This window comes from Miscanthus floridulus, chromosome 4, assembly GCF_019320115.1.
Source record: "Miscanthus floridulus cultivar M001 chromosome 4, ASM1932011v1, whole genome shotgun sequence".
Lineage (NCBI taxonomy): Eukaryota > Viridiplantae > Streptophyta > Magnoliopsida > Poales > Poaceae > Miscanthus > Miscanthus floridulus.
This window is the reverse complement of record NC_089583.1, coordinates 56,712,344-56,727,083: the sequence shown is the minus strand read 5'-3', so window position 1 is coordinate 56,727,083 and position 14,740 is coordinate 56,712,344. Positions and strand designations below refer to the sequence as shown.

The following is a 14,740-nucleotide window of genomic DNA, read 5'->3' as shown; positions in this document are numbered from 1 at the left end:
CACCTGAAATTGGACATTCCTAGCTCTAGATATGATTTTCCAATGTTAGCACAAAAATCTGAAAAATAAATAACACTAAACCGTAATTTCAATCGCTGACAGAGGGGACCCACGGGTCAGCGGACCCCACCCATTAGTGAGCCAAAACTGGGCACGGCGGTTTGACCGGCTCTATCTCATCGATGGCGAGCTCCCTAGCAGAACCGACCACACCGTCGTGCTCTACACACTATCCCGCGTTAATTGACATAGGTGGTGGAGGCGTGAATGCACAGGAACTACCTTGTCGCCAGCCATGGCGGCACAGTAGCACTACGCTAAGGTGTGCTAGTCGTTACATGCCATGGCAAGGCTCGACGAGAAGCACACGAGCTCCATGGCGATTACACAGATCTAACAAGATGACCTAGGCTAGGTGGGACATGACAACGAGGTCTACCCACGTGTGCGATGGCATGGCGGTGAGAGCGCGGTGGCGCTGCGCATCGTGTTCCGCACCGGCAAGGCAACCATTCATAGTTAGGTCATGCTACAAGCTAGACTACACCCTGACCAAGCTCTAACATGAACAATGTGAAGGAACGCATGATGGAGCCGAGTAGCGGCGAGCTCACATGAAGGTGGCCATGGAAGTCGAGCTTTCCAGCGAGACAAGAATGGCGATTTTGCCGTCACCATAGCTCGTCTTGCACTACAAAAGTGTAAGGAGGTAGAGTAGAACTCAGTGCAACTACTAGCAAGGTGGAGGCAAAAATGGCATGGTGGAGCGGAGCGTTAGGCGACGGTGGGAGCAGCGCTATGGTTCGGCGACGCTCGGTTCTCCGCGGCGAGAGCGAGAGAGAGCAGTGGAGAGGGAGGGAGCACTGCTGGAGTGGGTGAAATGAGGCACATGGGTTCTCTGATATCACATGCTAGCGCACTATGATGAGGGCCCAACACCGGCCATTGGTGGCCTAGAAGCTATCCTCGGTCGGCCACGACACAGCGCAACACAGCGACCATCAACGCCCGATCACAGGTGTGACAGCATGACTTCAATGCTTCCAATCTCCTAAACAAAAACGAATTTGTGCACGATGCCAAAACAAAAATTGTACAACTACATACCAGCTACAAAATTGCTTTAGAACTCATCTCCTAATTCGCAACTGGTTATGGAGTCAAATCATCCCATAGTCAGCCACAATGAAACTGTCAGCTCAATAAGACTTAGAAAAATTTTCAAGTTCCAAAATCTATGAAATGTTGATTCTTGTGAGCTCAAAATGACCAAGCTAGGCACTGAATTAGCTCATGACTCAAAAATAAAAGTTGTTGCTCTAATTGACTACACCTTTGCTTAAGGGTGCACTGCCATGCAAACATTCTATGACATAGTTCAACATAGGTCAAACATAGCTCATGACTCAAAAATCCATGAAATGTTGATTCTTGTGAGCTCAAAATGACCAAGGCTAGGCACTGAATTAGCTCATGGCTCAAAAATAAAAGTTGTTGCTCTAATTGACTACACCTTTGCTTAAGGGTGCTCTGCCATGCAAACATTCTATGACATAGTTGAACCTAGGTCAAACATAGCACTTGAAAATGATGACTTACACTAACTAGGACTTAGAGACCAAACTAGCCTTAGTCCTTAATACCAAAGTTGTTCCTAGTGACATTCTAAACATGTTTAAGGTATTCCTAAGGTTCCACACACATTTATACATTGGTTACATATAGATAATTCCTCGGTCAACAAGCACATCATTACTTAAGAGCTTAATTAGATAAAGTGATCTACATAAACATTGTTCCATTAGTCATCCTAAGTGTAGCTAAGTTGTTTTAGTGACCAACATCAACCACTTACACTTATTCACACATGATCATAAGCATACACATATGGAAACATAAAATAACAAGGCATGTTTCACATGTTAAAGCTCATATATGAATGCTTGATGCTTATGCTAATGCAATGCAATGCAAGTGAAATTATGCAAGCCTAACACCTAGGGTGTTACACTAACTCAATCTTGAATTCGATATCTTGATCTAGTGGTAAACCAGGTAGATCATCAGGAAATACATCTGGAAATTCACAAACTACCGGAACGTCCCCAATTCTCAGGGGTCTAGATAGCATTAGCGGTGTGGGTCCAAATCTCTAGGAAGTAGCACCAGGAAAGCCGCATTGCTGATAGGATCCCTCAATATAACGACCCTAGTGGAAGTATTGATGAGCACTCCATGACCGCTCATCCAATTCATCCCCAAGATTACATCTATACCTAATCTTGGCAAAACTACCAAATCGAACGTATACACTCGTCCCTCTATTTTGATACTCACATCCTGCACTACCTGATTGGTAGAAATATTACTTCCAGCTGCACTAATGCAATAACTACCCTTTGATAGTGTAATTACCTTCTGATTGTACTTTCATGCAAATACTAGACTAATGAATGAATGCGAAGCACCTGAATCAAATAGTACAACTGTAAGATGTTGATTCACAAGAAACTTACCCACCATGACCACCTCCCCTAAGGGTATCTCTATCTTGTTGGTGTAGTTTACATGACCTTGACGAACACCAGAATTCCCCTGCTTTTGATTATTCTTCCGAGGATAAGGACAACTCTTGGACCAATGACCTAACTTGCCACAATTCTAGCAGGGCCTGTTACTTGGCAGGAACATAAGAATTCCCTAGTCCTATGGTGCCTTTTGGAAGAGGAATAGTAAAGGCCTTATGGAACCTAGTCTTGGCCTGATTCTTCTTTTGAGGTGAATGATACCTTATGGCTACAGCAGATGGGCGAAATTGATTTCTTACAGCCACTAGAGCTTTAGCCTGAGCTACACTGGCCTCAAAGGCCCTCTTGTGATTCTTGGACACCGCATAGATAGTATTGTTGTTCTCTTGAGTGAGAGCATCACTCATGAACTCATTAAAAGTAGCACTCTTGTTGTTCCCTAGGGTCTTCATCAGCTTGGGACTAAGCCCTCTCTTGAAGCTATCAATTTTCTTCGCCTCTGTATTAACAAATTCTAGGGCATACCTTGCCAGATGATTGAATGTATGAAAATATTTAGTAAGATTCTTGGTGCCTTGTACTAGCTTCATGAGCTCAGTGTGCTTCATGGCCATCAAGCTAGGAGGAATATAATGCCCCTTGAAAGCATCCTAGAACTGGTTCTAAGTGATCTGAGCATTCTTAGGTAAGGTGGATCTATAATGACACCACCATATACCTATAGGTCCTTGCAGCTGATGCAAAGCATACTCTGCCTTCATTTGTTCTGTCAGCCTTAGCAAACAAAACTTGTGTTCAAGTGTGTTCAGCCACTCTTCTGCCTAGAGCAGCTCTTCAGCTTCTTTGAAAATTGGCGGCTTGGTGTCTTGGAACTCTTTAAAATCACTATATTGATTCGGCTCTGGTCCCTAACGTTGATTGTGACCATGTGCTTGATGCTGTGCCAGGGTACGCATGGCATCTCCCAAAGCACACTGACCTTCAAGAAGCATGGCCAACAGATCAGTTGGCATGGGCGGTGGTGGTGGTGGAAGATCCTCCTCACCACTACCCCCACCTCTGCCCAAGCGTAGATTGCGTGACATCTGCAGAAGTGCAACAGTGAGTAATGGTGGACAATGTTAGGAACATTACAGATGAATTGTAGAATTATTCCAAACTGAACTTATTAGAGAGAATAATTTTATACAATAAATAGAGGCACAATAATTCATCCTCATAACATCACCAATATTTTACTCCACACATTCTCACGATGCATACGCATACATGCCAAATTTTTGCCAACATCGAAGCTAGACTTTTATTAATGCTCACATCCACATGGAGCAAACATGCAAGTCTTAGAGATTACATCAAAGTCACTAACTGAATTTAAGTTACATGTCCTTCTAGAAGAAAGCAAAAGATAACGAACTAGTGCATCTAGCTTAGTACTAGAGCTAAACTATGCATCCTCATTAGTGTCAGCATCAATCACTCCTTCACCATCTTCATCCTCAATAGGCTCCAGTTCCTCCTCTTCGTCTTCTATAGCCTTAGGCACTGCGACAACATTGGCATCTATTTCCATGCCATCATTATCAGCAAAGATCACCTGTGGTCCTCCCACCACGGGGTACTCTGGAATAGGGTGAGGAATCGGATTGATCTGATTATTGAGACAGTGAATGTCAATCTGACGGAGGAGTTCATTCTCTCTGATTTTAGCCCGAATTTCTGCCATGACCCTAGCATGGTTCCTAGTTTGTGCCAGATGGATTGCGTCATCCCGCTCATGAGTCAACTGCATGATCTGATCATGGTTAGCATCTCTTTCCCTGATAGTGCTCACAAACTGCTACCTACAAGTTTCCAAAGCATCCATAAAACCACATATCTCATGTTGGGCTGCCCTAAGCTCTTTACCATACTTGTGCGCATGTTTCTGCCACTTGTGCCGCTCATACTGTGCCTACTGAAGAGCTATCAAAACACTAACATAAGTGCTCTAACGATCATGGAACATCTTTAGAACAACCGAAATGTCACTCATGGCTTGTCTAGAGCTCTATGCCCGTTCTGTCTCAGTCATTACCAAGGGATCATCCCCAAAATCCAGCCAAACTACCTCTGACATGGCTACTCGAGGAATGGACTCAGCTAGTCCGTTGACCAACTTGTCACCAAACTCTTGACAAATATCAACAAGCACTTCCAAGGTTGCCACTTGGGCACCTTCCCAATGGGTTTGTCCATCAGCTTCGATGCTCCAACCAAGCCACTATTGTCTATTTTTGTGAGGCAGCACAAGCCACCTCAATGTCATACCACAACTGACCGTCCTTCAGCCTCTACATGCTTCCAAGTATAACGAGGTGGCTCAACGTATCCCACAAAATATAGCACCCTCCATAATAGGGTTGGAGTGCCAAACATGTTTAGGAATGTGCTGCTCCTAGGGCGGGAGTGCTGGTGCGGCCATCTATAGTAACATTGCAATTTGGGCATGAGATGATTATCTTATATGATAAGAAATATATAACAGGATAATTAATGATAAGGGAGGAGAGTGATGCAAAAATGTAATGGCATGAGTGAACATGATGCATGCACATTCCATACGTCCTCACAAAGCTTAGGAAAAAAATATAATTCTAGCGACATAGGCGGGGGCATACACATGTTCTCTCCATATATGCATCTAATTGGCTACACGTTGCGCTGTTAGTATACCTACAGGCAAATTCATTGCAGCCCATCCCTACAAGAGATAAATAAGCACACAATGAAAGCAGTAAACTAAGATACTCTCTCTCTATATATATCCTCAGATATATATATCCTCAGATATATATACTTCGGTATCCATAGCTACCCAATAGATATACCAACAATTAAATACCTTCATATATACATAGTGTGTAACATGTAAATATTCCAGTAACCACAGCTAACTCTCCCCTAGACCGACTATTGGACGGTCATGCTCTCACAACTCACACTCACCTGGGCATAGAGGCAATTGATCCATACATTACCACCCAAGCGGATGGCATCCATACAATAGCATGCCGTATAGACGATGAAATAAAAATGCAAGCAATTACCCCCCCAATGTTAGTACTTAAATAAGCCACCTAAAAATCCTTATTTGGGCATAGAGGATATGACCATTGGCACACTTAGGTAAAATTTTAGATTTGAACACACCTATATATAAGTGACTATAGTTGTCAAAACTAATTTTTGCAGACAAAAACATTTGTTTTAAATACATATATGACATGTTTAATGTTGAATCTTACTCTGATGCCAACTGTAACAGAACCGACCAATTTATAAGAGCGCAAGTACAAAAGCAGTTCACCGGAGTGATCAAACGGTCATACTTGAGCCCATATAAACCTGGTAGTCCGCTGAAACCATGAAGGATTTCAAACCAACTCGCATACAACCAAGATCGTATATGATTCAACATAACAAGCCACATGTTCCATCCATTTCACAAGTAGTTAACAAGTATCTCGCGTACATCAGAGTTCACATAATTATTACAACACAAGTTCACAAATAGCGGAAGCAAAGTAGTTGGAAACCCTCACACACACTTATTTCAAATACAAGCCAGTTACATAGTCATATCCAGCAAAAGCATCATGATAAGATAACATAGGAGATCATGCCCGTGATCTAGTCTTCATCACCAGTAGGTTGGAGACAATACTTGCAGTAACCATTTTAAAGCACGTCATATGCAACAAGAGGGAATAAACCCTGAGTACGAGAATGTACTCAGCTATACTTACCCGTCGTAAACCAAAAATAAATGACACCAAGGAGTATGCAAGGCTTTATCGGTGGATCTCGCTTGACAACCATTTTGTATAAAAGCTTTAATGACTACAAGAGCATAATTTAAATTTTTAGTTAAGTAGCAAATTACCAAGATTAAACTTGTCATCTAGATTAGCACCTGTACCAAAGCAAGCACTTGATTAGAATCCAAACATTAGTAACCATATCCGGTATAACATTGTAACATCATCATCATCATCATTATAACCATCAAGTTCAATTAGGTGCTTGTACATTGCCACTGCTCAGCCAAGTTCTCACTATCCAGGAGAGACGACGACTCGAATCGATTCCTACCTAGCTGGGGAATTATTCCTAACACACACCCAAGCAACCTGATCAGTGGTCGCCTCAGGTCACCTTTGGTACATCTTAGGAACTAAATTCATGGGCCCGAGTAGCGCCGCACTCTCAGAGAGTCCACCCTACCAGGATGTCAATCTGCCCTCGGACTTATGCCAATGGCTCCCCACACATCCATACTACCGCCAGAGTGCGCACTTTCACTTCTCAGCTTCCGGCCTAAGTTGAGCTACTCAGCTTCATGGTTGGAACGAGTTATCCGGCCAACTAAGTGATAGGCATATGTTCAAAATGACATGAGGACATACAGCGAATTGGTCCTTAACCGACATAGACGGGGATAGATCCACACCCAAGATCTCCATGCCTTGTTGGCTTCTCTATCGACATCCCGCCCTGTCGCCATTCGTTATTAACACATGGTTATTTCCACGATAGCAAATATAGCCAACCGTGACCAAATATCATCATATCTTGCAGGTGATAGGAAATCACCTGACTTTACCAGTCTAAGCATGGTTAAGCATTGATTCGCTCCTAGGACCTAAATAGGATTCAGGGTACATTTACTAGACAAGGAAGAGATAGATATGCAACAAGTGTTTGCTTCCAACTCCTATAACTTAATGCATCAAACATATAAAGATACTCAAAGTAACATTTTTAAAACATAGGAGACTTAGAATGCTCCAGGGCTTGCCTTTTAGAAAAGAGGAAGGTTAGTGATCTGGGCACTCAAGCAATTCTTCTTCGTTGACTCCTCCTTCTGGGGCCTGCACCTCCTGCTTCTGAACTTGCTGCTGCTCCTCCAGAAGTCCTTGTTCGAATTCTAGAAGTGTGACTCCCTCCGGAACACCTAATGCATGCTTATGCACAGCATAAGAGTAATGAATGCAAAAGAGATGGAAGGTGATGATGAAATTTATAGTCATGTATAGATGGACACATGAATGACATGATGATACAAGATTCATATTTATTTTACTGAGTAGGTGCTTATCTCTTGAAAACAAGAACTACACACTCACCAAGCTCTAACAACCTAAGATAAAATTGTTCATCCTTAGTAAGAGGTCTAGCACCTGCAACTAACAATTTATCTTAATCAGCCTAAGCATCTAAATCATCACATCAACTCATATAAAGCAATCAAGTCATTCACTCCATTCACAAATTCAGGGCTGCAGACAGCAGCTACTAGTTTAATTCATAACTAGAGTTGTACTAACCCAAAAGACATGCAACAATACAATCAGGAAAGATTATGAAGTTAGCTACAATTCATATTTAATCATCTCCACATGATTCCAAAGTTAATAGGGTCAAACAGTCACATTTCTCAAATCTGGTCTAGAAATTCCAGAGAACAACTAGTTCTGAAAACCAACTTTAAACAGTCATAACTCACAAACCATTTGGCCAAATGCCATGAAAATTTAACACGATCTAGATAAGTGAGCTATGTACAACTTTGTTATAGACATGATTCATAGAAAACATCATCTTCACCATGTAATTTGCTTAACTCTAGAATCTGTCTAGAAAAATCACTATTAGTGAATTTTGGGGAATATAATATTTCACTACATACAAGAATGGTACTTTGAGCACTACCAATGTTACTAATAGTTAACATACATCAAATGAGTACTAGAAAATATAGTGGCCATTCCTAAATAATTTTTTTCATGCCTTTATTAATTTATTTAGATAATTGGGTGAAATAATAAACACATAGCAAAAGTGTACAGTAAATTCCACAAAAATTATAGTAGCTTATACATGTCCCCAGTAGACTACTGTATAAATTACATAGCATTTGAAAATGTACAACATCCTACACAAAAATGACAAAGCCAGCAGGATTCATATTTTTCTTAGCTTCATCATAGCACAAGAACACTCTGCAATAAATTTCATGCTCATTCGATACATGTTTTTACCATGAAAAATAGCACAAGAATCTAGCATTTATTTAAGATAAATAGCAAACTCATATTTCTAGCAAGATTACTGTGCAACCAATATGTTTCCCAGGTAGTACATGACAAGAGGACCAAAAAATTGGAATCATATTTTTAGCACTTTCCTAGCTCAAGTTATACATTTTACAAGATTGAAAACATTCAAAAAACATTTATCTAGCTCTATTTTATTCTCCTAGAAAAATAATAGAAATAGTGCGTTTCTTATTTTTATCAAATACTACACTTCATGAGGATCCCACAAAATTTGGTTCACTCAATTTAGGACACCTATAGCTTCAGATATATTTTCCAAAGTTAGCACAAAATTCTAGAAAAGACTAAAACAAAACCCTAAAGTACAGCCACTAATGCGTGGGACCCAGAGGTCAACAGACCCACCCGTCAGTCGAACAGAGACACGGGAGGCAATTTGACCGGCGCTAGCTCACCAACGGCGAGCTTTCTGGCAAAACTGACCCCACAATCATGATCCTCACATCCTCCCGCGTCTATAGGTGTAGGAGGTTGAAGTGTGGGCACACCGGAGAGGCCTCATCATTGGCCATAGCAGCACGGCAGCGCTGCGCAGAGGTGCGTCGGTCGTTCCTGGCCATGGCAGGTCCAGGCTAAAGCGGCCATAGCCTCACGGTGCTTAGGCAAAACTACCAAGGGTGCTCTAGGGTTAGTGGGGGCGCTAGGGAAGCCTGGCTACGTGCATGTCCGTGCGGTGGCAGAAACACACCAACGGGGGCTCGCACTCTACCGATGTCAGAGGGGTAGAGGTTCGACGAGTTAGGGTTAGAGCATCTATGTGATGCTAGGAAGATGATTCGAAGGAAAGGAAGAACGAAGACACGGCAGTTAGTTCAGGCCACGGTGAGCTTGGAGTCCGACGAAGCTCCGGTCATGGTGGCGGTGATAGAAATGGCCAATAGGCCCTCACCTTGGTACGAACGGGGACTACAAATATGTCGAAGGCGTAGAGGAGAGCAAGGCACGTCTACATGCATGAGCAATTAAGGAATGGCTTGATGGCAGAGGAGCTATGCGGTGGTAGTGCTATCGGCGGCGATAACGAGCTCACCGCTTTGCTTTTGCGTGGCTTGGACAAGGTGAGGAGGAGCGGATGAGGCCACCAAGTGAAGCCGCTGGCATGGGGCGTCGATGTGGCTACGATGACCTAACTGGTGGACCTAGTGCTAGGTGTATGGCCACCACCTAGCGCTAGTGGCCTGACAGTGGTCGGCCATGATGGCTAGGCCGAGATGGCCATTAGGCCACCATTAGTTGACTGACAGGCGCATTTTCTTCCCCTCCTAATTCCTAAACCATGACACATAATGATCAACCAGTTGCACTACGTGATAGAGCTAAGTGAGTACTCCAACATTGCCAATACCAACTTAGTCCAGATCGCCATGGTTTTCAAACTATAAGGCACCAAAGTACCCCACACGAAATCTGAAAAGCATTGCAAGACTTTGAAATATTTTCCAAGTTTTCAAACAACATTACATTGATTTTTGTGAGCCAATTTCAAGCATGTTCAGGAGCTGAATTAGGCCTATGACCCAAAAATAAAGTTGTTACACTAATTGAGTTCTACAACTTTGTTTTAGGGTGCACAGCCATGCAAAGTTTCTATGGTGACATTCAACTCCAGTCAAACATGCAACTAGAAATTAATGATTTACACTATAGATATGACTTAGAGACCAAACTAGCCTTAGTCATGAATACCAAAGTTGTTCCATGTGATATTCTAAGCATGTTTAAGGTGTCTTAGTGACCAATATCAACCACTTGCACTTAATCACACATGATCATAAGCATACACATATGGGAAACATAGAATAACAAGGCATGTTTCACATGTTTCAATTGTATGTTTCACATGTAAATGCTTATATATGAATGCATGATGCTTATGCTCATGCAAATGCAAGTGCAATTATGCAATCCTAACACCTAGGGTGTTATAGCAGCCGTGGGAAGGAGGAGCGGCGGTGACTCATGGGGAGTCTAGGAGATGGCGGCAGCAGCAGGGCTACTTATAGCGTGGCGCTTAGGGTTCCAAGGCAGGGCAGTGATCTCTAGTGTCCGTGTGAGCAGCGGGACCATGGCGCACATCCCGTGGGTAGTGGGACGGACGCCAAGACATGGATGGGACAGGTCGCGGCGACGGCGGCTGCGACAAAACCGCCAAATTTATACAAGATTTAGTATGGCTGTCCCCGCTAACACGTTGACACGCGCATACTTTCACTTATATAAACCCGATAGTCCACCGAGTGTCACGAAGGATCTCGGTAAATCAACATCACAACCAAGATCACGTGATTAAGCAAATACACATCACATACACAAAGTTACAGCGGAAATAATATTACAAATGGGTTTACAAATAATAGTACAAGTATGAGTTTCAAATCAGATTAGGGAAACAACATAGCTTTCAAATGATTACATTAATATAAGTTCCAAATATATTGCTAGCATAAATGACATCCTCTAATAAAAGCATATAGATGAGAAATAAATATAGAGTCACCGAGCCCATCGGCGGTTATCCACCATCTTCAGTAGGCCGAGAACTTCACCTGCAACATGGTGGAATAAACCTTGAATACTCGAATGTACTCAGCTAGACTTACCCGTCATAAACTAGAAATAAAGTGATACCAAGGAGTATGCAAGGCTTTATAGGTGAAGCTAGCTTGACAAAATTTTGCATAAAAGCCACTAGTTGAGCTATACATTTTATAATTTGGTAACCAAGTTAATTTAGAATCCATCTCTAGATTTGCAACTAACCTATGCCGAACATGTGGAATATCATTTAGTAACATGCAATAGTAACCATAGCCGGTGTAACGTTTCCATATTAACCATAACCATCAAATTCCATCAATTCATGCTACGCTGCCGCTGCTCAGTCAAGTTCTCACTATCCGGGAGAGACAGCGACTCGAATCGATTCCAACCAGCTGGGGAGTTATTTCTAACACAAACCTAGACATACCTATGCTAAGGTAGTCTTAGGTCACCTTTGGTACAACTCAGGTACAATTCGCGGGTTTCGAGTAGCGCCGCACCCTTAGGGATACTTCTAGTCTGCCAAGAAGTTCAGGCCTGGCCTGCCCTTGGACTCACGCCACTAGCTCCTCGCACATCCTTACTTTCTCTAGTGTGTGCACTTTCACTTATCGGGTCCCGGCCTAAGTTGAGCTACTCGGATTCGCGGTCGAAACGAGTTATCCGGCCAGCTAAGTGCTAGGTATGCGTTCAACATGACATGAGGACATACAACGAATCGGTCCTTAACTGACACAGATGGGGATAAATAGGCACCAAGAAAACAGCCTACCTTTCTAGAAGCTGAGGCAGTACGAGTCAAGCCATCGGTGGTGTGGACCGGGCACCACGAACTACTGCAAGGTCATGGCGCAGCTCACGTTCGGCCGCAACGGTGACCGCGCTGAATGCAGGTACGTGGTGTGGTTCCCCATCTAGGGCATGGGCAACCGGATGCTCAGCGTCGTCTCCACCTTCCTCTACGCGTTGCTCACCTGGCCGGGTCCTCCTCGTCTACGAACGCGCGCCTGCCGCTCCCGTGCGGTCGCGTCACTCGCTGCCGCGTTTTTTTGGTAAGAGAAGATGCATACGTTTGCGCCAGCGGCCCTGCACCCCTTCGCGGGGGCGTGCTGACTCGCCTGACCCATTGTGTTGCGCACGGCGCCGCTGTCGGCCACCGGCCGCTTCCTGTTCCAGATCGGAGCAGGAGCACTGCAGCAGTGTAGCGCTGGAGCGAGTGGCGCCCCTGTTCTCTGGTCCACTCCGCCCGCCATGCTGCTCTCGGAGGATATGAGGTCAGCGTTCAGGTTTAGCAACGCTTGTTCACTGGCGAAGAGATGCAGTTTGGTTTCATGTTGGCTTTTTATGTCACGATCATGTATGTATATACGAGTAGAGTGGGCCGAGCACCATATCATATCATATCATGCACCACACGAGCGGACTGGGCCGAGCAACAAAACGTCGCACCCAACGGCCCATGCTTTAACTAGGAGTATTTCATTCAGAAGAAGGATGAGAGGAAAAACAGGAGCAGGAGAATTTCGTCTCCGGCACTCTGCCAGTCATTTGATCCTCATCACAACACGAAGCTTGTGCAAGGACGGACTATGCAGCAAACTAATAAACACACACTAGCAGCAGTCGGTCCAGTACAGAACAAACACCTATTAGCAGCGTACTAGCAAAACTAAAACACTTAGCTACGACCTACGAACGTTGTACAATGGCATCAGATCAGCGGATCAGTCGTGGTCTAGTCCCAGCTCTCGCTCAGCAGCGGCTTCACGTCGGCCACCTCGCCGAACATCTTCACCAGGTTCGAGCAGCTCGCCGCGGCCTGCTGGTTCTCACCCTCGCCATCCTCCACCTCCAATTCCCCCTCCAGCTGGAGCCCGAGCTCGTCCTCCACGTCGTCCGACGTCGCGATCAGCAGCAGCTCGCAGCCCTCATAGTTGAGCAGCTCCGGCGGGTCCGCCGACGCGTACCTCTGGCTGCCGAACGCGCCCTGCAGGCGCGCGGGGAATGCTGCCCGCCTCTTGCTTTGCAGCCCGCGGAACCCACCGCCGTCGTGGCTGCCGGAGGGCGGGTCGGGGTTCTTGACCTGCACGAGGAACGACGCCTCCGGCTCCACGTTCATCTCCTCCTGCGGTTCCCTGGCACCACGGGTGGGGAGCTCCAGCTTGTACATGAGGTCGGTGAGCTGCAGCTGCCGCTAGCAGCTCCTGCGCAGGAACTGCCGTCGCCCACAGCCGCGCCGCCAGCGGCTGCTGCTGCGGTGGTCATTGACATGGAGGAGAGACAAGGGGAGAGGATCATCAGGAGACCGACGAGCTGATGCGCATCGGCAGCGTGAAGCAGGACGCTGCGCTCCAAGTCCGGCCGCGCGCCCGCACGGTTCCCGCGCTCGAACTCCACAGGGCACTCGCTTGCAGTCGCAGCGTCTGCCACCACCGGCACCGACACCGGTGCTGGCACCGAGAGGTTCACCCTACGTCTGCCCTACCACGTAGCTCCGGGACCTCGCCGTGGCGGGGAAGCTCCAGCGCACCACGAGCCTAGTCGCGTTCCGCTCCAGCCGCGGCGGCAGCACGCGTCGTGGCATCAACGTCAGGACTGGGGCCAGCGGCGGCGAATTTGCGGGTTGTGTTTTTTCAGGTGCATTGAGCAGGAAGGGTGAGCGCATAGAAGATAAAGAAAGGTAGGGTTTTTTTTGCAAATGTACTTTGAATTTAAGGTTAAATAAATGGGTATGACCTACAGTGAACCATTTTAAAAGTTTATGGACCAAAAATACAGTTTCAAAGTTGATGGACCTAAATAACATCCCTGCGAAAGTTAATGGACCTCCGGTATATTTTACTCTATTTATAAACCATTTAAAACCATTTATCAAGCATTAATCAAGTTCAATTCATAACTCAATCATACATGCACCAAAAATTATGAATTTTAACTAGAGCTCACACATGCTATAAGAATACTATCATAAAATATTTAGGTCATTTGGAGCGGTACAACAGTAGATATGACGATAGTAAGCAAAGTAAGCTAGAATTAACCATTAATCATGATTAAATTAAAACATCATAAAAACAGTGATAAAACAACATGTTTAATATTTTTCTTAGCCAGCACATGCCAAATCAAGACTCCCAAATCTGGAATCACATATTTAGGACATTCCTACCTCGAGATATGCATCTTACAAACTTAAAAGCATTTTTAAAAGCACTTTACAAGAATAAATAAAAACAACAGAAACTTTCTACTAATACATATCATATTATGACTCTACTGCATAGATAGACTCTCAAGAATTCCAAAAAGTCTTCATTTCCTATTTTACGATTTTTCTATGATTTATTATGATTTTCCAAAGTTTTAGCGATAAAAGAAAAACAAATTTGTCCCGAGGCCCATAAACTTTCACGAAAACAGACTTCAGCGAATAGGTCCTTCCAGGCACTGTTCATATGAGTCAATCGCTTTGTAGTTAGGCCCTTCCCTTTCGTCGAATTCTTGCGCGAG

At 44.4% G+C, this 14,740-nt stretch overlaps 1 protein-coding gene across 1 annotated transcript; it reads right to left on the bottom strand.

Annotated features, from left to right (window-relative positions):
- Positions 1-12,965: 12,965 nt before the first annotated feature.
- On the bottom strand, positions 12,966-13,400 carry LOC136548530 (uncharacterized). Its single transcript, XM_066540020.1, has one exon. It carries the CDS (start codon positions 13,398-13,400, stop codon positions 12,966-12,968), a length of 435 nt encoding a protein of 144 aa, XP_066396117.1.
- Positions 13,401-14,740: the final 1,340 nt, after the last annotated feature.

Coding starts and splice junctions, on each gene's coding strand:
- LOC136548530 (XM_066540020.1), bottom strand. CDS start 13,400: ATGTACAAGCTGGAGCTCCCCACCCGTGGTGCCAGGGAACCGCAGGAG.